Raw genomic sequence first — 26,426 nt, forward strand, 5'->3', positions numbered from 1 at the left:
ATCGATTTAGTAACAACTCGTTCGGCTTTGCTTGTACGGTTTGCGAGTGGCTGTGGATTATGGTGGATTTACGCAGTACTCCGGGGCGTGTCATGAAAAGTTTGTGTCAAGAGGCGTTTCACTTTCCTGTTGCTCCGATTCCCATGCGAGAGCGATAAACCATAATTTTTTTTTACGTCGTTCTGAAGTGGAAACATTATTGCTAGTCATAAGCTGTGAAGGAGTCAAATCTGTTATTTTTACAAAACATGAACCGAATCGCCTTTTTTCGTACCATTTCAAGCTGTTATATATCCTTTTGTCTGTGTGGATCCCTAATTCCCGAAGCGTACTCTAATGTTGACCTGGTAACTGTCTGATATGCCACAAGCTTATGTTTGGAAGGGGCATGACTGATTCTCCCTCTCAAGCAACAGAGCTGATCAAATGGGGCAGCCCAAACGTTTGAGATATCTGGTGACCATGTTAAGTTATACGTCAGCGTTACGCCCAGGTATTTAAAATGTGAAACCCCCTGAATAGTAGCGGCCTGGAGTTTATGCTGGAGTTGACTTGGAGTGTTTTCCTTGTAATTCTCAAATGTAAAGTTTTGTCACGTTCAAAGCCATATCCCAGTCTTTGCGCAAGTGTTGCATTTCAGAAATTGTTCTCTGCAGGTTGTTATTGTCATCCTTATTATTAATAGCCTTAAGATTATGCAGTCATCAGCAAATAATTTACCGAGACAGACCCTCAAATTACATTCGCTTAATTATTTCTATGTACCAAGAACAGCAGTAGACCCGAAATGCTGCTTTGTTGTACGCCAGAGGTGACAGGCAGGGACTCGGATGGCGCATCGTTCACCGGTACACGTTGTATTATGCCATTTACGTAAGGTTTTGCCCATGTAGTAAGTCATCGGGCAGTCAATACATTCAATCTCGTAAATGAGCTTACCATGCGGCACATTCTCAAAAGCTTTGGCGAAATAAAAAGAAATCACATCAGGTTGTTCAGAATACTCATGCCCATCTAGAAAGTCATGAAATTTCCCAACTAGTTCAGTAGATCTAGACATTGTTTCAAGAAACCGTTTTGTCTGAGGAATAGAATAATTTTACATCTCAACAAATACCTTATGTCAACTGGTACTATATCCTCTAATAATTTGCAACTTGTAGATGTAACTGAGAGGGGTCTGTAGTCGCAAACGAATAATTCATCGCCCTTTTTGTGGACGGGCACCACACGTGCTTCTTATGAAGGAGCGGGGAGTTCACTAATACGTAAAGAGATTTGAATTATGCGCGCCAAGAATGTCGATAACGGTAATGTATTGTTTTTATGAAGGCATTTGGAATATTGTATGAACCGTAACTCTATTCTACTTTAATTTTTGTAACAGAAGTAACACACCCTCAGCAGACATGACTGGAACCTATCTACTGTCAGAACTCGCCTCCCTGTCAAGCGCCAGTGCCGTTTTTGTCTGCGGTACATCAGCCGGAACTCGACGCCTTGCCGTCCGCCGCATCAAAAGCTACATCAGCAACGCGCTTTTTAAGCGACCGCCTTCCCGTGGATTTCTTCAGTGGGCATGGAAGTGCAAGGACAATGCAGACCATGCCAACACCTTTCCGTTTTTTGATGCAGACGCTGATTGTTGGATCAATTTGGGATCTATCGTCCGGCTTCGTCAGTGCGCAGCTGTGCCAGCCGCAATGCGCAATCCAGGGCGCTGAAAACTGCCACCGGCTACCGACGGTGAACTCGCCTCCCTGTCAAGCGCCAGTGCCGTTTTTGTCTGCGGTACGTCAGCCGGAACTCGACGCCTTGCCGTCCGCCGCATCGAAAGCTACATCAGCAACGCGCTTTTTAAGCGACCGCCTTCCCGTGGATTTCTTCAGTGGGCATGGAAGTGCAAGGACAATGCAGACCATGCCAACACCTTTCCGTTTTTTGATGCAGACGCTGATTGTTGGATCAATTTGGGATCTATCGTCCGGCTTCGTCAGTGCGCAGCTGTGCCAGCCGCAATGCGCAATCCAGGGCGCTGAAAACTGCCACCGGCTACCGACGGTGAACTCGCCTCCCTGTCAAGCGCCAGTGCCGTTTTTGTCTGCGGTACGTCAGCCGGAACTCGACGCCTTGCCGTCCGCCGCATCGAAAGCTACATCAGCAACGCGCTTTTTAAGCGACCGCCTTCCCGTGGATTTCTTCAGTGGGCATGGAAGTGCAAGGACAATGCAGACCATGCCAACACCTTTCCGTTTTTTGATGCAGACGCTGATTGTTGGATCAATTTGGGATCTATCGTCCGGCTTCGTCAGTGCGCAGCTGTGCCAGCCGCAATGCGCAATCCAGGGCGCTGAAAACTGCCACCGGCTACCGACGGTGAACTCGCCTCCCTGTCAAGCGCCAGTGCCGTTTTTGTCTGCGGTACGTCAGCCGGAACTCGACGCCTTGCCGTCCGCCGCATCGAAAGCTACATCAGCAACGCGCTTTTTAAGCGACCGCCTTCCCGTGGATTTCTTCAGTGGGCATGGAAGTGCAAGGACAATGCAGACCATGCCAACACCTTTCCGTTTTTTGATGCAGACGCTGATTGTTGGATCAATTTGGGATCTATCGTCCGGCTTCGTCAGTGCGCAGCTGTGCCAGCCGCAATGCGCAATCCAGGGCGCTGAAAACTGCCACCGGCTACCGACGGTGAACTCGCCTCCCTGTCAAGCGCCAGTGCCGTTTTTGTCTGCGGTACGTCAGCCGGAACTCGACGCCTTGCCGTCCGCCGCATCGAAAGCTACATCAGCAACGCGCTTTTTAAGCGACCGCCTTCCCGTGGATTTCTTCAGTGGGCATGGAAGTGCAAGGAAAATGCAGACCATGCCAACACCTTTCCGTTTTTTGATGCAGGTTGGTCGCCCCGTTTCACTTTACTGTAGAAAGTCAAACGACCTTTGCTTACTTGTACTTCCATGCCCAAATGTTTTGTTCGCTTTATTCTGCGAGTGCGTTCACGTTGCCAACCTGTTGTTTATGTCTGGTGATATTGAGTTAAATCCAGGACCACCTAGGGAAGATCCCTCTGGTCAGCAATACAGCCAGCTTGTTGCTCTCATGAAATCGCTGCATGAAAAAATGGATAAGAAACATGATGAACTTATAAGTGCCCTTAACGAGCTGAAAGAGGCTCAGCAATCACTTGAGGGGCGTGTTTCCAACATAGACAGCAGGCTTCTCGCAGTTGAAAATAGGTTATCATCGGCCGAAACCACAGTCGGACAAAGCTCAGCAGCCGAAGTAGTCGCTGTTAACCAACGACTTGATGATTTTGAGGACCGTTCCCGCAGGGTTAACCTTATATTTTACGGCATTACTGACACCGGCGCGGAAACATGGGCTCAGTCAGAGGGCAAGATTGTTTCCCTTCTGAATTCCACAATGAATCTAAACCTAAATTGCAGTGACGACCGCCTGTCTTGTGCGCACCGACTCGGAAAATACGTCCCTGGGAAATGCCGACCTATGATTGTTAAATTTGTTTCACTGAAACTTCGGGACAGTATCCTGGCGGCAAAGCGTAATCTGAAGAAATCTGGAGTGGATGTGACCGAAGACTTTTGCAGAGCGACTAGAGCTATGAGGAAAAAATTATTCGACTATGGCAAATCTTCTGGAAAGCAATTTTCAATTCGGCATAATAAGCTCTATATCGGCAAAAAGTGCTACGTTTACTGTTCAGCTACCGACCGTGTTTGCGTCCTTGAATCTAGTAATGGTGCTTCCGTTTCGACAGATGCATCACCTGCATCGACGTCCGCTTCTGACAATCAGTTGTTATCCTAACTAAAAGCCCCGCTACTCACCGTGATGTATCTTTTTTATTCACGAATATTAGAAGCATTGTTAATAAACGTGAGGCACTGTCATCAGTTTTGGACGCATGCTCCGCCGATGTGGTCCTACTTACTGAAACCTGGTTATCGTCAAGAATTGACAGCTCTGAGCTATTTGAGTGTGAAAAAAAGTACACGATTTATCGCTGTGATCGCTCCGACAAACACGGTGGTGGCGTGCTCATTGCTGTGGCCGATAATCTTGTATCGCATATGATTGTAACTAACTCAGACTTGGAGTTCATTTGTGTTAGCATTTCCTTAAACCACAAAAATTTTCTTTTTTGCGCATGCTACCGCCCGCCAAATGCTGCTTCAGATTTCTGTGAAAAATTACATGATGTGCTTAATTACCTGGTTCTACAATTTCCACGCTCTCCATTATTTCTCTTGGGTGACTTCAATATGCCTAAAATTAACTGGTCTGGACCTGTCCCGGTTGTATCTGAAACATTACCTGGTGTATCATCTTTTGCTACCTTGTGCTTAGACTTCAACTTCACTCAGATCGTTTCCCAGCCTACTAGAATTGGTCCTACATCGGCTAACATTCTTGATCTCATCTTAACAACAGCACCTGGACTTGTACACTCGATTTCATAGATGCCTGGTATAAGTGACCACAGCCTTATTCATTTCGTTATAACAACTTGCAACAGGCGCCAGACTTCGACAACAAAAACGTTCAGAAATTACAAAAAGGGAGATTATGTCTCAATTAATAAGGAGCTTGAACTATTCTTGGATGGCTGCATTCCAACATTTTTCGATCGTACAGTGGAAGAAAACTGGATTTCCTTTAAAAATACAGTTACAAGTCTCATTAACAAACACATACCGTTACAAAAAATTTCAGGTAAACAACGGGCACCTTGGTTTAACACTACCTTAAAGAGGCTACTGTACAAGAAAAAGCGTCTTTTTCGTTTAGCGAAGTCTACAAACAATCTTGCTCGCTGGCGTGTATATCGTGATAGCCTGTGCTCCTATCGCATTGCTATCAAACAGGCAAAAGATTTTTTTCTGCAGAGCACACTCCCTTCTCTTCTTTCTACCAACCCTTCCAAGTTCTGGAACTTTGTTAAACCTGCACAAAGCCGTGTCATTTCTCTTGTTGACTCTGTTGGGCACGTGCTGCGCAATGAGGAGTGTTGTACGGTCTTGAATGACGTCTTCGCGGGCGTGTTTACAAAGTCACCTGCCGTTGTCACGCCGCAGCTGCCTAATCGCGATTTCTTTCCCATGGATGCAATTGTAGTGAACTTTGAGGGAATAGCTAAATTAATTGAGAAACTAAAGCTTTCGTCTTCATGTGGTGACGATGAAATTAATGCAAAGTTTCTGAAGAACACGAAAGTTTACTCTTCAGTTTTCCTGTCATACCTCTTCACACAGTCCATTGAATCAGGTATGCTGCCATCAGATTGGAAGGTCGGGAAAGTGGTGCCACTTTTTAAATCCGGGAACACGCATTCTCCTCTTAATTATCGACCAATTTCATTAACTAGTATCCCGTGCAAACTTTTAGAACATGTAATTTACTCTAATTTAGTCTCATATCTTGAATCTAATGACTTTTTTAGCTCCTGCCAACATGGATTCCGGAAAAACTATTCCTGTGAAACACAGCTTCTGTTATTTACTAATCACATCGCCGCAGCTCTAGACCGAGGCTCGTTTCTTCATAGTGTTTTTTCTTGACTTTTCTAAGGCTTTCGACAAAGTACCTCATCAACTACTTCTACTAAAAATCAGCACTTTGAAAATTGACCCAAACATTCTCAAATGGATCGAATGCTTTTTATCTAACCGAACCCAGTATGTTATCGCTAATAATCACGCTTCCTCTCCTTGTCCTGTTGAATCTGGCGTCCCTCAAGGTTCCGTTTTAGGTCCACTACTATTCCTGATCTACATAAATGATCTTCCAGATAACATTAACTCTAGTATAGGGCTATTTGCTGACGACTGCGTTATCTATCGCGAAATAAATAACCCTAATGATACACTTGTCCTTCAATCTGACCTAAATAAAGTATCTGAATGGTGCAGTAAATGGTTAATGACCCTTAACATCAGTAAATGCAAGCATATGACATTTTCGCGAAGCACTAACGCCTCAATGTCTTCAGAATACAGAATTAATGACATCGGACTGGAGCGCGTGTCTGCCTACAAGTATCTCGGTGTCTACATATCTGATGACTTGTCATGGCATACTCACATTGACTACATCATAGGTAATGCAAATCGCACTCTCGGTTATTTCCGACGAAATTTTTTCCAAGCTCCACAGCGCCTAAAATTAATGCTTTATCAAACTTTCGTTCGTCCGAAACTCGAATACGCGTGTGCAGTTTGGGATCCGGCACACCGCACTCTCATTCAATCCATAGAATCCCTTCAAAATCGATCAGCTCGTTTTATTATGTCTAACTATTCACGTACCGCTAGTGTCTCGCAGATGAAATCGTCACTTACCCTTCCTGACCTTCAAACTCGGCGCAACATCTCGCGCCTTTGTTTATTCCACAAAGTGTTCCATCACCATTCATTGAATCAGCAACTCATTTCGCAGCCAGTGTACTTATCCTCCCGTATCGATCATAGCAATAAGGTAGCTGTTCCTCTTTGTCGCACTGACATGTTCCTGCATTCTTTTATGCCGAAAACCTGTTCTGAGTGGAACCGCCTTCCCTCTTCTATCGCCACCTTAGCCGATGCGTCATCATTCAAGACCGCTGTGACAGATCATCTTTTAAAATGACTGGAATTTTGCTGTTTTTTTTTTCATTTTTCTGCTCTTACTCTCTATTTATCTTGTCCTTGTGTTATACGCTTGAATGCTTTTTGTTTGTAAGCCATGTACCCACCCCCTCTGTAATGCCCATTGGGCCCTGAGGGTATGATAATAAATAAATAAATAACCGAATACCGCAGCACGTAGCTATTTTATAGAGTGAAAATCAACAGGAAGTACTGACTGAAGCTCGCCGCAATGCTTCTGTTGTCCGTTCCAAGAATCCCTACCAACTTAATTTTTTTTGTGACGCCTTCCACAACCGCAGAAAAATTCCGAATATTTTCCAATAATTGTTTTAATAAAATCGGGTAGTGTATTAAAATCATTAAAATAATAAAATTTCGCTTATTTAGCCTTTGCTACCAAAGTTCTTTTACGCTCAATTAAGTCCGTTGTCCCTGTTTTTTTATTAATGCTGCAATCAAAACTTTTAACAGTCTTTTGTGGGGAACCTTGAAGGTTATAATATAATATAATAATAATAATCTTTATTTCTCTCTTTCCACAGAATACAGAATGAGAGCGGACGTAAGGGTAAAAGCCGCATGCAGCGGCTTGAAAAAACCCCATTACGCCCCACATGACAGTATGACGAGAAGCAGTTTATTCATGACAAACGCAGAGAAATACTAGACACATTGGAATACATTGCGAAATTTGTGAACTTACAAGGGCAAAAAATACAGTAGGGATCAGTAAGAAAATATACGTACAAAATCGACAACAGCCTTAGCGCATTTGTTAACATTGTGTGACGTAAGAAACAATAGCGCGACATACAAAAACATAATGAAACACTATACATTAGTGCAGGAGCGGCAAAACACTAATTAACTTATTTTTCGATATTTCTTCCAGGGAGATGTTATTACGTTCAAGTGTGTTAAGGTAACAGGGAAGTTTATAGGCGCTTGATTGAAATCGGTACACAGTCCGACAAAACGGTGTAGACCAAGTGGTGCAACGGCGTACATTGTATATGGGCACATTGCTTTGAAGGTTGAACAGTGTCAACATATCTGCGTTGTTTGTTCTAATAGCATTCTTGTACATAAGAATTAATCTGAAGGCATAAAGATTAGGCACTTGAATGATGCTAAACTCGGAATAATAGCTTTCTGTGTGGGCATACCATGGTATGTTAGCAATTAATCTTATCGCACGTTTCTGGGTAAGAGTAATCTTGGATAAATTATGCTTCGTACTTGTGCCCCAGACAGTGTGGCAATAGTTAAGTATTGGAAATGCGAAAGCATTGTAGATTAATAGTTTAATTTTTGTTGATAGCACATACCGTTGACGACATAGCACCCCATTCACTTTATTCATTTTTGATCTTACGTTATTAATTTGGGCATCCCAATTAAGCGATTCCGAGAAGGTTACTCCCAGACACTTGATAGTACGCACGATTTCAATATAGTTGTTCTCAAACTTAAGCATAATATCCTTTACAACTTTGTTTTTCGCTCGAAATACTATGGCTTCAGTTTTGCTTGTGTTCACCTTTAGGTAATTTTCCTGCGACCACTGACACATGTATTGCAAGAACTCATTACCTCTAGAGGATAAGTCATTTTCTCTACTACCCGTAATGAGCACCGTAAGGTCATCAGCGTAGGCAGTAAGGTTCACCGGTAGCTTAGTGTAAAATATATCATTTAAGTAAACTAAAAACAACAAAGGGCCTAAGATGCTGCCTTGCGGCACGCCCGATCTTATGTATTGGCCATCAGACAGAGCTTCATTGTGTGCTACAATTTGTTTACGATGTTGAAGGTATGACCGTATCAAAGAATTAGGAATCCCTCTTATACCGTAGTGGTTTAGTTTATTTACTAACAAGTCATGATTGATTAAGTCAAAGGCTTTCGAAAAGTCAATATAAATTCCGAGGACAAGGAGCTTGTCTTCAAATGCATTTATGATGAGTTCCTTTTGCTTGAGCAGTGCCAACTCAGTGGATCTTTTTGGTCTGAACCCGAACTGATCATTCGACAAAACGGAATGCTTATCTAAGAAATTTGTTATTCTCGTGTGAATAATTTTTTCTATGCCTTTAGAAATTACCGGTAGAATAGAACTTGGCCTATAATTTGACAGTTCAGAGGTATCGCCTCCTTTGTGTATCACGATAACTTTTGCAATCTGCATCTGCTTAGGAAATACTCCACTACCGAGACAAAGGTTGAATATGTGTGTTAATATTGGGGCTAGCAAATCAATTACATACTTTAGAGGTTTTATTTGAAAACCGTTAATATCTAAAGCCCTACTGTTTTTAAGATTTCTGAATACAGAAATTATTTCATTTTCGGTTGTAGGGGGCATAAACATCGACATCGAGACTCCTGGTGCTTGGTGAATTGACGTGTTTGTTGAATTAATAGGAGAGCTTGCTGTATTTGTGATATTCACAAAGAAATCATTAAAAGCATTTGAGAGATCCTTCCCTGTCAGCACAGCACCATCGCGCATAATGCAGTTTGGACCACTGTTGTAGCGACGTCCAAGCAGTTTACCTAGTTCATGCCATCGATGCTGAGGGTTCGTGCTAGAATTATCTGATAACGAATAGCTGAAGTATTCGTACTTGGCTTGACGTAGTTCTTTGTTCAAGATATTGCGATATTTCTTATATTGAGAAAATTTCACGGGATCCTTGGATTTAATGAATTGCGCATATAGTTTCGTTCTTCTTTCTATTTTTTTCAATAAGGCATTCGTAATCCATGGTTTCTTTGATTTTCGTTTGCGACAGCATTTTAAAGGAAAGCAGTTTTGATATATTTGGTTTAACACAATCATTAGTGCATCGTACGCAACATCTGCGTCAGGTAGCGACAATATATGGGAAAAGTTGGCTGTACATATTTCATTACGAAAGGTGTCGAGGGATTTCGAATCAATGCAGCGATAATAAGACACCGGTGATTTAGAAGCATGTTTAGGGTTGGTATTAGCAATAAAGGAAAATACTGGAAAATGATCACTGATGTCAGTTATCAAAGTTCCGGAAGTTATAGTGCTTTTATCTTTGTTAGTGATAATTAAATCTAAAGTAGTTGAAGTGAAACAAGTTACGCGCGTTGGAACAGTAATTACATTCACAAGAGCGTAAGAATCAAATAAAGAAGCAAATTCTGTCTGCTCTGGTGACGCGGTTCGCATATCAATATTCATATCACCGGAAAGGTATAACACGTGCTCCTTTATAGACACATAATCAAAGAGTGCTTCTAACGATGAAAAAAAATTTTCAAGTTTTCCGTCTGGAGGGCGGTAGACAACACAAAATATATTTTTGTCGCTCTGAACGGTTAACACTTCACAGTCCGGAGTGCAGAACGTGAATTTCTCAAGTATTGTTGCAGGAAGCGAATTCACAATTTGCAGCGATACACCACCACCTCTTCGAGTTTCCCTGTTATTAGCGAAGTGAGTATAATTGTCTAATAAAAAGTATGTTGAATCATCGTGGTACCAGGTTTCAGTAAACATTATTGCATGGAATGAAAAATTAGGGGAAGTAAAGAGGCTATGTATTTCATCAGTCTTGTTGCACACAGAACGACAGTTCATATGAAAAACACCAACGCTATTTTCACAGTAAACGCTATTTAGATCTGCGATAGAACGAAGTTCGATGCATCTTATGGGGGCATCCATGATTTTTTTTAGCTTATTTTATTCAGATCATTCGAGCTAGTGATCCTTAGTCTGGCACTATTTTCAGATTTGCGGGCATAAATATGCCCATCACGCACCCAAACAAACTTCCAGTTCGTTTCACGCTTTTTGGCGATTGCCTGCGCAAGGAGGCGCTTCCTTTCAGGACACAGGTGCTCATTGACGTAAATGGGAACAGATTCAGAAAACCCAAGTTCATTAGCCGTTAGGCGCTTTCGTCTTCCTTTCTCCAGCACAGCATTTCGTTTACGTCGGAGTGCAAACTGGACAATAATACTCTTTCCAGTTTGGCTTCCTGGTGTTGAAACCCGGTGGCACACATCAATATCAGACGGTGATATGGGTTCCCCAATACAGTCACCAAGCTTCATCATGATTTCCGTCAGTTTTTCATTAGCATTCACTGGTATTCCTTTTATTTCTATATTGGCGTTTCGCGAGTACTGTTCGCCGTCCACGATTCGAGACTCGTTAGATTTCGCTTTACTTCCTATTTGATCACAACGTGACTTTAGGTTGTCATTTTCAGTGCGCAAGCGTTTATTTTCTTCTAGAACTGCTTTCAGATTAGTTACCATCTCATCAAATTTGTCATCAGTAACCTTTAGATTAGCTTTTATTTCTCTGAGTTCATTTCGAAAGTCTCGTTCCAGAGAATCTTTCAAATTCTTGAGGTCGATCCTAATTTCTTTCTTCAGGTCCTCAAGGGCAGATACCAATTCTTTGCTTATTTTTGCCATGATAACAAACAGTAAGTTACAACAAACACTGGTATGCTATCGTATGGCAGCAGTGGCGTGGCACAATTTCAAGTGTAGTGACGAAGTTACAAAGGAGTAAACAGATGTCACCAACCTGCAGCAAAAAGATATTGCTGTCAGTCCATGCGGATGATCCAGTGCTGCTCACGCCACTGCTGCCATTTGGTCGGTGTCCAACAAGGTCCCGGTATTTGTAGCCTTTTCGCTGATGACGTCAAAATGCTTCAGCAAACCAGCAGCTAGGAACAGTCCGCACGTGTCGTCTTGTGGTCAGCGCTTTGCTCGGGGTAGCGGCCGAAAGGCGAAACTTGACCGCACGTGGCAGGTAGGCCCAGGATGTAGATAGAAGACGGATGATCAGAACGAACTGATTACCGAACCTGCAGCAAAAAGATATTGCTGTCAGTCCATGCGGATGATCCAGTGCTGCTCACGCCACTGCTGCCATTTCACGTTTATACGTTTATAGGTTCACGTTTATACTAGCTAGTTGGTCATAAATTATTAAGAAAGAATGCTCAGAGATGCATTGTTCAATGCTCATCGCACCTCTAGAAAAGACTTATATTGCAAAAAAAAACCAAGACAGCTTTTCCACATGTGTAGTCATTATTTGTTTGAGGTAGAAAGCTAAAACGTTACATAAATGACATCAGAAGTACAACTTCCCGACACTATTTGAGTCAAGTATATGAAGGCTAGATTAACATCACGAAATAATATTTCTAGTACGGTGGATGAGTACTTGGCCATACAAGTCATGAAGAAAGGACACGTTAGAATCGGGCGCTCGATAAACAGCACAAACTAAATAAAAAAAGTCACACAAGGGAACATTCAGAAACAACCATTTGTGCTCGGCATTCTTATCAGTAAGACAAACGTTTATGCAAGAGCTATGAAAGAATTCAGTCCGATAAGTGTGATGCTGCGCTGCTCGTGACGTCTGTGCTCCAAAAGATAGCAGAATCTGCAAAAAGAAAGGATCATGAATAGTGAACACTCTGTTCCTTGTGCTTTCGCCTAGCCCAGTCAACGACCACAGCTGCCAATGATATAAAACATAAATGCCGATATTTGTACCTATCATTCATCGCAAATGATTGGATCCCACACGCATAAAGGCAACAACAGCACAAGGCAAATGGGAGCAATAACACCGAAATGTTTGTTCTTAACTAGCAAAAAGTGTGCTAATTAGGGTAGTTTGTATACTGCAGTGAACATAAAAACTATTAATTAAGGGACACTGGAAGCAGCAGCGTGGCACATAGTTTTGTTTTTTAGTTTACTGGTGAATTCACTTATATCGTCTAATGCAATGATGTCTAACTTTATTTCAACGCAGTTCCATCTGACTACACGCTGGATGTGATAATCTCTGTGTTCAGCGTCAGCGACAAAGATGTCTTCAGGGGGGCATTAGATGCCATCTCTCAAGCGGAGAACTCTTCGGTTTACCTCGATCACGTAGGTACGTGCTGCACTTCCGTCTGCTGCTGCCTAACGTTCAGTTTCTAGGCTGATTAGGTCTTATGTAGCGCTTTTAGGGTGAGCCTTCTAGACTGTATATGTTTTAGAATACGTTCAGCGAATCAAAATACGCCTAACAAATTAATCAAAGCAATCAAAGCAATCAATTTCACAAGAACGTTATGAAAATATGCATAAAAATATTTGAATCAGTATCATTTCTAAGTAGCACCTGGTCCAATGCAGTAAAATTAATGTAGGGGCTTTGTAATGTAAAACTATTCCCATCTGTTTACATTCCAATCTCGTTGAGTAAAATTTACGTGTCGACTGACGCAAGCATCAGGCAATGACCCCCAGCGTTCTTTGAACCGCCATTTCAAACGCGCTCCTCGTTTATGGAAGGCCCCTTTTGTTTGAGTTCAAAGCGAATGACACCGCCTACCATGACATCTTTTTCCTATCCCAATCGCTTACAAGAAGCGAAGAGCATGCGGAAATGGAAAGTGTTTGGTAAGGCTGAGCTAGCGCAGCGAAACTGGACAACCGGATCAGGAGTGTGGTGCCGGCGTCTGCGATTGGCCCGCTTCCCATATGCTTAGCTTGCGATGCCTCGTCAAAAATCCTTCTGGCATGAAACGAAATGTTGTAAATGTGGTTAAAGCGGAACCTCAGTGAAGAGTTGGCAAAACGGTGGCGTATGCGTTCCAATAAGGCTGCATGATATTACACGGCCACGTAAAACATCTTATAATACGCAAATTAATCTGTTCTGGGCAGCTCCAAGTAGCCAGTGCCGCCACTGCCAGAGCGATCGGTGCACAGACATCTTCTATTTCTTCCGGAGCGTGGCAGTCTCTGGTTATTCTAAAAAGAGCGACCGTTTTTTTTTTGTTGTTGCATGCACGTCAATCTGACGTGTGAGTTTTCGAGCCTTTTGACGACGCGCGGCAGATAGATGGAGTGGCCGCCACGCTTATATTTTTTACCAATAGCGCTGGCATAATTGACAAAAAGTGTGGAATCGAAAATAATTATTTTTTATTTTGTTCGGTCTAATCATGGATCATCAGTGTGTACACTGCATATCACATGGAGAATTATGACGGATATCATGACGTGACGTCACAGACAGACAAAGCGGGGGTCGCCCAAAAAATATTTGACCAATTCCGGCGGTTTCATTGCGAAAATTAAATAGAAGCGTTAGGAATATCTTTACGTTATAGGCGGGCTAGGTCAGGTGCAGGCCTAAAGATATGCATTTTTAAGAAAAGAAATATGTTGCAACAATAGGCAGTGCATATTGAATCAAGTATATAGACAGTGAAAGAAACTATTTATGATGCTTGATTAGAGAGATAAAATGTTTATGAGCAAACCCAAACTTACTGCTAACATTGATTTCATTGGGCACATAATTAAAGGTTAACGCACCAAGAAACTCCTACGGTCGTTCTCAGTCAGCATTGCTACAAACTAGAAGATCTAAATTACGATTAGTTGTTTTAGTAGTTTGCCAATGTCGGAACGTAAATACGGTGTTTGGAAGGGAAAGCTAATGTGAAGTATCTTGCGCAGTAAACAAGCCAACCTATAGTTTCGTAACATGGTAAACAAAAGCCCACGGAGCTCAGTAATTAAAGCTATGTATTCTAAACATTTTCTCGAATTTTGGCATTCATATAAGTTAAAAGGGGTGCAAGTCAAGTCGCCTAAATCTAGGTGAGGTATCATTGCTTGAATTTTTGATAGGTGTCATATTTACGTGCCTTAAAGAAAACTGTGGCGATCAGTCGATCAATCTGCATTTCTCTCGATTGACATATCGCAGACCAATATGTAGAGAGGCAGCGTTGACCACAGAAGAACCGTCATTTGTAGTTTGCTAAGGGCTCAGCAGCAATTGCGAAAATTGCGGCACGATTCCAGACGATCCCGTCCGAATGGTGGGTTTGAACAGGCGAATGGAGATAAGGATAGATGTGGAAGAACAATGACACAGACAATGTATTTAACCAGCTACTACGCAAAATGACTTTAAAAATGATCGCACGTGTATTTATGCACCTACTTTGGGGAGAATATTTCGTAGGGGGGAGCACATATGTATACATTTATAGACAAAGATATTATCCAAAATTTCTATAAGCTATTGCCTACGAAGTGTGCGCCAGGAGGTAGCGCGCTAATCATAATCAAACCGAATGAAAAAAAGTAAATATTGCACCAGTATATCATGCATAACAATAGACTACGGGCAAGATTAGGTACGTCATCACCTTCAGCAACTGGACCACCCTGTGGGAATTCACGGCGTTGGTAAATAACCAGTATATAAGTAGCAAAGGCTCATCGCACGGTTTAACGTCTGCACTTAGCAACTTTCTGCTTTGACAGTGTGTTGAGCCAACCATTCCTGGTTGGTTCATCTTTAGAACAAAAACAGGAACAGCGCAACACAGGACGAGGGAGTAAGCAGGACGGAGCGCTATGTCCTGTTTACTCGCTCGTCCTGTGTTGCACTGTTCCTATTTTTATTCTGCTTTGAGTCACTCTATTTAAGCGTTTACTTTACAAGAAGCGAAAAGTCACCATAAGGTTATTTTTCGCCAGGCAAGCGCTTCGAGCAAGGAATGAAGGCAATTTTTCTGCAGGTTTTGATGTCAGCGGCTACAGTTTGCTGGACACTATTGCCGGCACATACGAAGACCTCGGTGTTGTGCGACATCGCTGGCAGGGCGACGGCTCGATCAACTGCCTCATTGATATCTATCCAGCAGTTCGGACGCATGCCGTGACGTCTCGGAGGACTGCGCGTAATACAACGCACGACTACGTGGACAAGGCGTATGTTTGGACTGCGGACCGTTCCACCACTATTCGGCGATTTCTGAGGTATAGTCTCTGTGTGCATTCTACACAGAGAGTCATGCAGGCACGAGAAATCAACTTCAAGATAAGGTCATCGCGTACGTCATGAGCACGTGTTACGGAAAAACAGATGCTTCATCGAAAATTTGACGCGTTCCGAAACCTATGTAGGAGATTCAGCAAACATTGCAAGTATGTATTTTAATATTACGGTAAGAGAAATGCAATTATTTGTCGTAAGTGGGTAGCTAGTTTAGTAAACAACAATTTTTATTTTCTTCTAAAAGGGAGTTCAGTTTTCTTTTTCACGTCACTACTACGCTTCTTTACATGTGGCAAAGAACAAAAATATTTTTGTACGCCCTTTTTACAGAGTTAATGTACGGCAAAAGTGTCCTGCAGTAGCTAAACTACCAGCCTAATTACTATACACTGTAATACGTGTGCTAGATGTTATCGATGTCGTAGAACATGAGCGATAGATCGGCAACATTCTTTAATATGACCACTAATAAGCCCACCTAACGCATCTTTTACTGTGGAAACTTTTTTCCACGCATAACACATTTCCGAATATTAGTGGAAACATTAAGGTAGCCCTATTCCTGCAAGAGCGGTAACCAAGCCTACTACGTAAACATATCAGAATAGCAGAAAAAGACATCTGGCAGGAATATCCTGAAGTGAGCTGCCATATTCACTTAGTGGCTTTGCCGCTGCACTGCTAAGTCGAATCCCGGCAGCGGCGGCCGCAGAATAATGGCGGCGAAATGCAAAAATCACCGTGTGCCATGCATTGGGTAGCACGTCAAAGAAACCTAAGTGCCTAAAATTGTTACACAGTCCCGCACAACGTCGTGCGTCATAACCATATTGTTTCTTTTTTTGGTACGCAAGGCTCTAGAATGTAGTTTAATTTCTTGTCCTGAAGGGACACAGAAAACACGCTTGTCCTTCTTATGCGCAACTATAATGAGTTAATGGAAGCTATTTCCTCGGCGCTGGTGTTTCCGCACCTTTTCCAACAGCTTCAGTGTTCACACCCAAGGAGCGCAAACAGCGAGAGGAGCAGGTTAAGCCATAGTTACGAATTGGTACCACATGAAATGCATTATCTGTGGCTCTCGAGTTTAATATAGCCTTCCCAACGTATCATACTTAAAAGTACGACAGTAATGGCATTTAAGCCGCATTTAAACAAAGAAAGAAGCATAATTCATCTCGAGATGCCCCATACATTGCAAGTAACATCTTGAGGGTCCAGACTTATAATTTTGTTTTTTATGCGTTCACTTAAACACTTATAGTGGTTAGCGGACCGTTAAACTACTCGCATTTTTTGACATTAACCGCTTTATATGGTTACGGTATAAATGCATCGTAATTAATGGCCCTATCTCTTATCGCAAATGTGTCCGCGTATACAAGAATGTGGATTTTGCTGCCTCGCAAGCTAGCGCCCCCAGAGTCACCATTCAGTCTCAGCGCTCTCACTTCGGCAAACCTGTTTCGGCTGTCATTTGTGAACTGAATGCATTACAGGCGCCTGCCGCGTGTGGACGATGTTCTTGAATACAAATTTTCGTCTCTATGCCTTGCTTCTTTCATACGTGTGTACAAACTGACCCGTCGTTTATTTTGCATAAACTTGCGGTATTATACGTTGACTTATAATATTTCCAGACCCTTCGTAACTTCTCATTTCCACATGTCACCCAGCACGGCAGTCTTGGGTTCTTAGCTCTGAAAGTAGATAGACCTGCTAACGAAAACACAGCAAAGTAAATGACTCGCCTACGTTCACGTCATCTAATATCGCTAAACGCTATGCTGTTTTTACTGACGACAAGGAAACACGAGTGGACACTTCCTTGCAGGTGACATCTAATGGCGCACACAATATTTTGTTAACTGCGATGTTGTTAGGTTTGTCACCGCACCACAGCGGCTTCCACCGCTTGACATCCGTAACAAATAGGTTCCCACAATTACTGATACGATACAGACCGATACGGACAAGCGCCTTTGAAATTTCAAACTTTTCTATTTAAATTACCCCTATTAGCTCTTTTTTTTGTTCGATACGCTTTCCTGGAGAATTGCCTCGTTTACATCGGATGCGGTACGTTTGAAATTTGATACGATGCGCTTCTGTGGCATTTATCTAATGCGTCTACTGATGACTTCGTAACGTCTTGACGCTGAGCTTCTTTGACAAGAAGTTGTAAATGTACCCCTAACTTCAATGCTGTGAGTACGAATGCTGTGAGTTCGAATGTATAACCCGATACGTTCAAACAAGCAAATAGAAGGTCTGGCAAGTTTACATTGTGCAGCACAATGTATCTCGCTGCATTTTAAACCAATACATTCTTCGTCATGAGCTCCTTGAAATTGAGAAGACGCGTCTTGCACGATACAAACATCTTTACTAGTAAACAGCTGGCCGCCTTAGCGTGGACAGAAATGGTAGGCGACCCTAATCTTAGATTTAGGTGCCTCTAAGTGGCACTCGCACCTCTACGTTGGTGTTCTTTTGGTTAAGCGAGCGAACGTCTTCCCCTGGCACAATATGCGGGAGTTGAGCGAGGGAGGGCGAGTAGCAAGCGCAGCGCCCGCCATCTGGCGAGGCGTAGCCGCCATGCGAGCTGACCATGAAGCGCACCTTACGCGCCCTCTCTGCTGCTAACGTCAGAGCCTGTAACGAGCGTGCGCGCGCAGCTCTTGCGAGCAAACGAGCGAGCTTGCTCGGTAGTGAGCATGTGCGCACCGGGAGAGGAGAAGTGAGAGGGGAGGAAGTGACATCACATCCGCTCTGTTAGGTAGATGTTCAGTGTATGCCAGGCAACTGTTTTCCATTAATTAGCGGGTAAATATCACGTCAACCTCTTGTGCATGGCGTCATTAGCGACGTCATTATTTCCGCTTTCTACTTCCGGGTTTCCGGGAATTTCACAAACGTCGTGCTCACATGGCGGGTCTCTAAATCTTCTGTGCTTTGGTGTACAGTAATCAGTAATTTCTTACTATTTCTAGTTATTCCAGACAATTCAGTAACTCAACTTTGTACTAAACTTATGCTGTGATATCAGATTTAAAATGATATGGTTATTATTAATACTCTACAATTTTTTTCTATTTTTCTTATTTATATTCAGTTTAGTCCCGGGTCCTCTCGGTAGGTGAACTGGAAGTGTCGCGCAAGAAACAAGAGTGCCACTCGATGCTAGTGCCACTAAAAACAAACATCGTAAATTGATCTATACGATAGCATCTTTCAAATCGGGAGCGCTGTTTGCGTGGCAGAGTAGTATCAGCCTATTTAACTTTCCGAGCAACAGCAACGGCAGTGCCTGCACTTCCACTGGTGGCGCTCGCGCCATATACGCAAGTTATAGTTGTATGGAAGCTGATATATGATGCTTTATTTCTTGTACCTTGCGATAGCGCCTGTTCATGCGTCGTGACAAAATTCACGGTCTGTGTCATTTTGGCGTGGTTAACTACAGCAGTTGCCCCAAAATATGAAGCACTGCAAGTGCAGGGCCTACATGATGCCGAAGAGCAAAGTGAAGCAAGTTCCACGGACTGTTGTAAGTTTTCATGTGTTTCGCCAAAAAATGTCTGGTCGAGAAAACAGTACAACTGATCCCAAAATACGCTGATAATAGTATAAATGCATTTTCTTGACCACATATCCAGTGTACTTCCTTTGAAAATATACATCGTGTCGAACATGTGCCAATATTTGTCATGCTGCGTGGAACTTTGCGGTCTTCTTTCAGGCTAGAAAAACCTTTTGTGTAGCATGCATAGAATAGCAGAATGATGGATCGCGAATTTTTCGGAAGGACTTCAATTTCCTGAGTGATAATTTTGCGCTGATTATATTACTTGAGATTTTAATGAATAGATAAGGAATAATTATGTAATGAGGTGAAATACCCTGAATTGCTCCAAGAGCCGGTAATCAACATCACAATGGTTCTCTCCAGGTAAGTGGCACTCGTATATTTTTAAATGTTGGTACATTACGAGGGACACTCTTCATATTCACCGAAGACAGAATTTCGACTCCTCCTTACAGATCACCACAACTGGAGGCGCTAGTCATTCGTGTACATAATTAGTCTTCAAACACGATAGAACTTACAACGAAATGAAGCTTGTTTTTACTGTATTGTTATCTATTTGCAGAGCGGGTATCGATGGCATCCTAAGCAATGTTCCAACCAACGTTCTCAGCATCCTACAGGAAGAAGAGTTCTCGAAGATATTCAAGCTCGCAACTAGTGAGGATGACCCGTGGTTGCGCATCGCTTGAGCAGATTTCGCCAAGGATCTGCAATACAGGCTCGTTTAATGCTTCACTGCACACCATTGTAGCGGTACATGGGTTCAAAATAACACAAATATAAAAAAGCACTTCACATTTCAATTATTCCCTTAATCGTGCTAACGCATGTTGACCAATGGTGATCGCTGCATTTAAATGATCTGGCGTACTTTCCAGTTACGCCATATCACAAAGTCATAACACATCGTGTAATACGAGTACTCAATCTATCACAAAAGCACCATTTCACATCATCTGGAGTCACTACGAGGAGGGCAGCTTGTAGCCTTACCTCTGTTACAACGCATACATTACCTAATGACAACTGCTGGAGCTTGCATTTGCTGTCATCCTGAGACATGCCTATACAAATTTGCGTCATTTTGTGACCCCAAGTGAAGGCATACTTTTTTCGTGACCAACCCTTTGATCAGTATCACGGCTTGTCACCCCTCGCCGTCGGCGCGAAGTCGTCGACGGGTATACAAGCCGCTTGGTCGTTCAATACTCAAGCGAACATAGTTAAGAAGTGAGAGTCGGGAGAAATAAAGAAAAAAATTTGCGACCGACAACGATACACAAATTAAAAAAATATGGCACAAGAACACTTGCACACACGTAGTTAATATACATCAATGACGATGACAAAAGAAAGAAAACGAGCAATTAACAGTGGATATAAAAACTAACACTACACAAGAATACACTTCACGGTGCTCCGCTAAACAGAGTTCAAAAGAAAAGAAATGATGGCGTACGCATGGCCGGGCAGCAGCAGCAAGTCCATGAAGCGCGAGTCGGATGGCATAGCTATCCCGCAGAACGCTGGCGAGCCGGTCTCGTTGCGGTGGATGCGATTCCTGCGCTGGGCTTCTGGGGAGTGTAGATGTGACGAGTTCTCTCGAAGAGGCTGAGCTAACTTGAGGGGAACTACCGTGAGCTTCGTTGCAGGTGTCGTCTCTTACATCAACTAGCCACGCGAAGTTTAGACGCGGCTAGGCGGCACAGATGATACTGAATTGCACTAGCCCCTCGGCTGCCTCACAGCATGTCATAGGCTCAGCTTCCAGACTGCTTAGCTTGATCTAAAACCCGCGTTTAAATACCTTCCCCTTTCCTTATTTCCATGGGCCGGGAAACGGGAGATATACGGCAGATATTCAGTTGAGTTCAGTTTATTTCTATTTGTGATTCCAAACGTTGCTGTAAATCACCCGGGCCCTTAGCAATACTGCTAGTTCTGAGCCTATGCAAATGAATACAAAACACCATTGCAACTCAGGTCAACAGGCAATGTGATTTGCAAGTACAGATTCCGCTAATATTGTTGTTAACGTGATATTAATAAATTTGTTATACCAAAGAGAAAAAGGAACAATAGCGAAATCTGTTACTATTACAATACAGAAACATATTGAGCATGAATTATAAATTGCTTAAGAGCATACTAAAATCTTCTCTCTTTTATCCCCTTCGGAAGAATATTCCGTACCTTCGTTTCAATGTAGGCTAACCGGCGCCTGCCGTACAAGTTGCAAACTGGTTAAACTAACTTGCTAACTGCTAACGTTAAAATTTCTGTTCGATTGCGTCCTCATGTGCTGGGATTAAAATGGTACTTGGAAGGGGGTTATTGTCCGAAAGTAAGGCATCAACTAAGCACGCTCTTTTGAAGTGCCTGAACATGACGAATGTCATGTTCAGGCACTTCAAAACAGCGGTCCTGTGTGTTCCGTATTCCCTGAGGACAGAATTGGAGCGCTCTTTTCTGCAGTTTGAATATTGTATCTAGGTAAGATGAATACGTATGTCCTCATGTCGTCATGCAAAATGTTAAATGGCTATGAAAAATACTAAAGTAAATCATTCGTGGTGTAGACGCGCGAAAAAGCTCACGCGCCTGATATATATTAAGGCTTGCCTGACTGAGCCAGCTGTAAGTATTTGCTATGTGTGCCCATATGTTGAAGCGATGAATCTAACGTCATGCCTAGATATTTATATTCTTGGGCTTCTGTAATTGTTGTCATCACAATCTTCAATGTTATTGGTGGTATTTTAACTCTATTGGACGAAAATATAATGTACTTTGTTTAAAATGTATCTAGTGTTAATTTGTTGTCCAAAAACCAGTTATTTTGTTTTTCTAGTTCTCTATTAAAAGTGTTTTCTAAATGATTGGCGTCCTTTCCTCAGATTAAAACTATGGTATCATCAGAGCACATTATTACCTCAACCTTATCGTGCCATTGGGGTAGATCGTTTATGCAAAAGGAGAATAGTATCGGACCCAAAATTGGACCCCTGCGGAACGCCGTGTGTCATGGGCAGGAAGTCAGACGAGACACTGTCAAAGTGTAAGCTCTGGTTTCTTCTACGTAATTGTGAACGAAATATAGTTTCTCCTTCAAATCCATAACATTGAAGTTTTTTTTTTTTAACAGGATTGGCCACCGTGTTGCAGTACTTGGCCACAACCTCCTATATGAACACAACAGTCAAACCCCTGCCCTCAGTCCCTAGCAGCTGCAAGTCAACTGACCACGGCGGTGGTCAGACCACCGACGCAGCAAAGGGTGCTAAGAATCCCTGGCTCCGGACAGGCCGCCATTGGAATATGAACCTGGCAACGTTTAACGCTAGAATGTTATCTAGTGAGGCGAGTCTAACAGTGCTAATTAACACTTTAGCATTGCTAGACTCAAATAACACTTTAGCAGTGCTATTTGAGGAAATAGAGGGCAGTAAATGGGATTTAATAGGGCTCAGTGAAGTTAAGAGGCCAAAAGAAGCATATACAGTGCAAACAAACGGGCACGTCTTGTGCTACCAAAGCTTAGCGGAGCAACCAGAACTAGGAGTCGGATTCCTGATTAATAAGAATATAGCTGGTAAAATAAGGGAATTCTGTAGCATTAACGAGGGGGGGGGGAGGTCTTGTTGTGAAACTTAATAAGATGTACAAAATGAAGGTTGTACAGGTCTACGCCCCTACATCCAGTCATGATGAAAGGAAGTCGAAAGCTTCTATGAAGACGTGGAATCGGCGATGGGTAGAGTGAAAACAAAGTAGACTATACTGATTGGCAACTTCAATGCCAAGGTAGGCAAGAAGTAGCCTGGAGACAAGGCAGTGGAGGAATATGGCATAGGCGCTAGGAATAGCAGCGGAGAGTTATTAGTACAGTTTGTGGAACGGAATAATGTGCTGATAGTGAATACCTTCTTCCGCAAGTGGGATAGCCGAAAGTGGACATGGAGGTGCCCGAACGGCGAGAGTAGAAATGAAATAGACTTCATACTCTGCGCTAACCCTGGCATCATTCAAGATGTGGCCATGCTCAGCAAGGTGCGCTGCAGAGACCATAGGATGGTAAGAACTCGAATTAGCCTAGACCTGAGGAGGGAACGGAAGAAACTGGTACATAAGAAGCCGATCAATCAGTTAGCGGTAAGAGGGAAAATAGAGGAATTCCAGATCAAGCTACAGAACAGGTATTCGGCTTTAACTCAGGAAGAGCACCTTAGTGTTGAAGCAATGAACGACATTCTTGTCGGCACCATTAAGGAGTGTGCAATAGAAGTTGGTGGTAACTCCGTTAGACAGGATACCAGTAAGCTATCGCAGGAGACGACAGATCTGATCAAGAAACGTCAATGTATGAAAGCCTCTAAACCTACAGCTAGAATAGAACTGGCAGAACTTGCGAAGTTAATCAACAAGCGTAAGACAGCTGACATAAGGAAGTATAATATGGATAGATTTGAACATGCTTTCAGGAACGGAGGAAGCCTAAAAGCAGTGAAGAAGAAACTAGAAATTGGGAAGAATCAGATGTATGTGTTAAGAGACTAAGCCGGCAATATCATTACTAATATGGATGAGATAGTTGAAGTGGCTGAGGAGTTCTATAGAGATTTATAAAGAACCAGTGGCACCCACGACGATAATGGAAGAGAGAATAGCCTAGAGGAATTCGAAATCCCACAGGTAACGCCGGAAGAAGTAAAGAAAGCCTTGGAAGCTATGCAAAGGGGGAAGGCAGCTGGGGAGGATCAGATAACAGCAGATTTGTTCAAGCATGGTGCGCAGATTGTGCTAGAGAAACTGGACACCTCTATACGCAATGCCTCATGACCTCAAGCCTACCGGAATCTTGGAAGAACGCTAACGTAATCCTAATCCATAAGAAAGGGGACGCCAAACACTTGAAAAATTATAGACCGATCAACTTACTGTCAGTTGCCTACAAGGTATTTACTAAGGTAATCGCAAATTGAATCAGGAACACCTTAGACTTCTGTCAACCAAAGGACCAGGCAGGATTCCGTAAAGGCTACTCAACAATAGACCATATTCACGCTACGAATCAGGTGATATAGAAATGTGCGGAATATAACCAACCCTTATATATAGCGTTCATTGATTACGAGAAAGCGTTTTATTCTGTCGAAACCTCAGCAGTCATAGAGGCATTGCGGAATCAGGGTGTAGACGAGCCGTATGTAAAAATACTGAGAGATATCTATAGCGGCTCCACAGCCACCGTAGTCCTCCATAAAGAAAGCAACAAAATCCCAATAAAGAAAGGCGTCAGGCAGGGAGATACGGTCTCTGCAATGCTATTCACAGCGTGTTTACAGGAGGTATTCAGAGACCTAGATTGGGAAAAATTGGGGAAAAAGTTAATGGAGAATACCTTAGGAACTTGCGATTCGCTGATGATATTGCCTTGCTTAGTAACTCAGGGGACCAATTGCAATGCATACTCACTGACCTGGATAGGCAAAGCAGAAGAGTGGGTCTAAAAATTATTCTGCAGAAAACTGAAGTAATGTTTAACAGTCTCGGAAGAGAACAGCAATTTACAATAGGTAGCGAGGCACTGGAAGTGGTAAGGGAATACATCTACTTTAGGCAGGTAGTGACGGCGGATCCGGATCATGAGACGGAAAACATCGGAAGAATAAGAATGGGCTGGAGTGCGTTTGGCAGGCATTCTCAGATCATGAACAGCGGGTTGCCATTATCCCTCAAGAGAAAAGTGTATAATAGCTGTGTCTAACCAGTACTCACGTACGGGGCAGAAACCTGGAGGCTTGCGAAAAGGCTTCTATTTAAATTGAGGACGACGCAACGAGCTATGGAAAGACGAATGATGGGTATAACGTTAAGGGATAAGAAAAGAGCAGACTGGGTGAGGGATCAAACACGAGTGAATGACATCTTAGTTGAAATCAAGAAAAAGATATGGGCATGGGCAGGACATGTAATGAGGAGGGAAGATAACCGATGGTCATTAAGGGTTACGGACTGGATTCCAAGAGAAGGGAAGCGTAGCAGGGGGCGGCAGAAAGTTAGGCGGGCGGATGAGATTAGGAAGTTTGCAGGAACGGCATGGCCACAATTAGTACATGACCGGGGTTGTTGGAGAAGTATGGGAGAAGCCTTAGTCCTGCAGTGGGCGTAACCAGGCTGCTGCTGCTGGTGCTGCTGCTGCTGCTGCTGCTGCTGATGATGATGATGATAATGATGATGATGATGGACGGTGTTGAACGCCTTTTTAATTTCTAGGAATATGACAATGAGTACTCCATTGTTATTACGACCATTGTTAATATAGTTTGTAACATAGGTAACGACGTTGCTGGTCTACTTGTTTGGGCGAAATCCGGGTTGATGTGGCGTTAGTATATTTTATTTCGTGAAGACGTTAGTTATTCGCTTGACTACAAGCTTCTCGAACACTGTGTTAATGGTAGAGAGTATTGAAATGGGACGATAGTTTTCGAAGAGGTTGTGATCCCCGCTCTTAAATATGGGAGAGACTCTAGGTCTCTTCAGTATATTGGCATACGTTTCAGTGTAAAAAGCACACTTGAAAATTTGAGCAAGGTACGACACAATAAATCTAAATTATATTTTACAATGCTTAAGGATATACTCTCACATCCTGAGGGTTTGCAGGTGGGCATGAAATAATTCTAGACATTACCTGTACAGCAGCAATATAAAAAAAATGTGAACGAGTTTGCTGTACTAGAAGCCAGGGGGCAGCTGCGGGATTGGGTATAGATCAATTATAGGTTATGACCAATGTTCGTGAAAAAATCAATAAATTCATTTGCTCATTCGTGTTTGTTGAGCCACCGTGTTGATTATTGTCAGGAAGCCTGGATTGCTGAGTGGTGCCTTTAATGACCGAATTAATTATTTCCCCCAGTTTTCTACGGCCCGTTTGATTTGCTATGATAGCACGATTGTAATAATTCTACGTGCAATGTCGTAAGTTTGAAGTTCTTGTGTGCAGTTCTGTAGTAAACGTTTTCTTTTCTTTCTTTTTGCTTTCTATACAAATTATCCTTAAAACGGGCTAGCTCTAAGGCACCTCGCGTCATCCAGTGGTTTATTGGCTGTTCGTAGTACTTATTTATAGGGTCTTGATTCCGCATTCGGCATCGTGATATCTCATTATTCAATTATTCATACATTTTGTTTCCATCTACGCCTAGCCTGACGTGTTCGAGTATTGCAGATAATTTTTCCCGAAGCAAAATTTGGTCCACACGTGTAGCTGTTTCACGACATGGTTTAGGCTGTTGAAGCTTTG

General features: G+C 42.7%; 2 protein-coding genes across 2 annotated transcripts in view; both read left to right on the forward strand.

Moving 5' to 3' along the window:
* Nucleotides 1–19,917, forward strand: part of LOC139051565 (dermonecrotic toxin SPH-like) — a 36,339-nt gene extending 16,422 nt beyond the window's left edge. The window contains exons 3-5 of the mRNA XM_070528530.1: nucleotides 12,481–12,606; nucleotides 15,263–15,503; nucleotides 19,677–19,917. Coding sequence (XP_070384631.1) covers nucleotides 12,481–12,606; nucleotides 15,263–15,503; nucleotides 19,677–19,803 — 494 coding nt within the window. The 3' untranslated portion in view covers nucleotides 19,804–19,917. The remainder of the gene's footprint in view (nucleotides 1–12,480; nucleotides 12,607–15,262; nucleotides 15,504–19,676) is intronic.
* LOC139051539 (uncharacterized) lies at nucleotides 1,551–10,115 on the forward strand. The gene is made up of 3 exons (XM_070528508.1): nucleotides 1,551–1,791; nucleotides 1,951–2,895; nucleotides 10,056–10,115. Exons 1-3 carry the CDS (start codon nucleotides 1,597–1,599, stop codon nucleotides 10,113–10,115), a joined length of 1,200 nt encoding a protein of 399 aa, XP_070384609.1. The 5' UTR covers nucleotides 1,551–1,596.
* Nucleotides 19,918–26,426: the final 6,509 nt, after the last annotated feature.

The sequence above is a fragment of the Dermacentor albipictus genome, unplaced genomic scaffold (genome assembly GCF_038994185.2).
Source record: "Dermacentor albipictus isolate Rhodes 1998 colony unplaced genomic scaffold, USDA_Dalb.pri_finalv2 scaffold_12, whole genome shotgun sequence".
In the NCBI taxonomy this organism is placed as follows: domain Eukaryota; kingdom Metazoa; phylum Arthropoda; class Arachnida; order Ixodida; family Ixodidae; genus Dermacentor; species Dermacentor albipictus.

Excerpts from the sequence above, each read along its gene's own strand:
- LOC139051539 (XM_070528508.1), top strand. The coding sequence starts at position 1,597 with ATGCAGACCATGCCAACACCTTTCCGTTTTTTGATGCAGACGCTGATT. Across the intron at positions 1,792-1,950 it reads CAGTGCCGTTTTTGTCTGCG|ACGCTGATTGTTGGATCAAT; the intron begins GTACGTCAGCCG and ends TTTTTGATGCAG. Across the intron at positions 2,896-10,055 it reads CTTTCCGTTTTTTGATGCAG|GAAGCGAATTCACAATTTGC; the intron begins GTTGGTCGCCCC and ends GTATTGTTGCAG.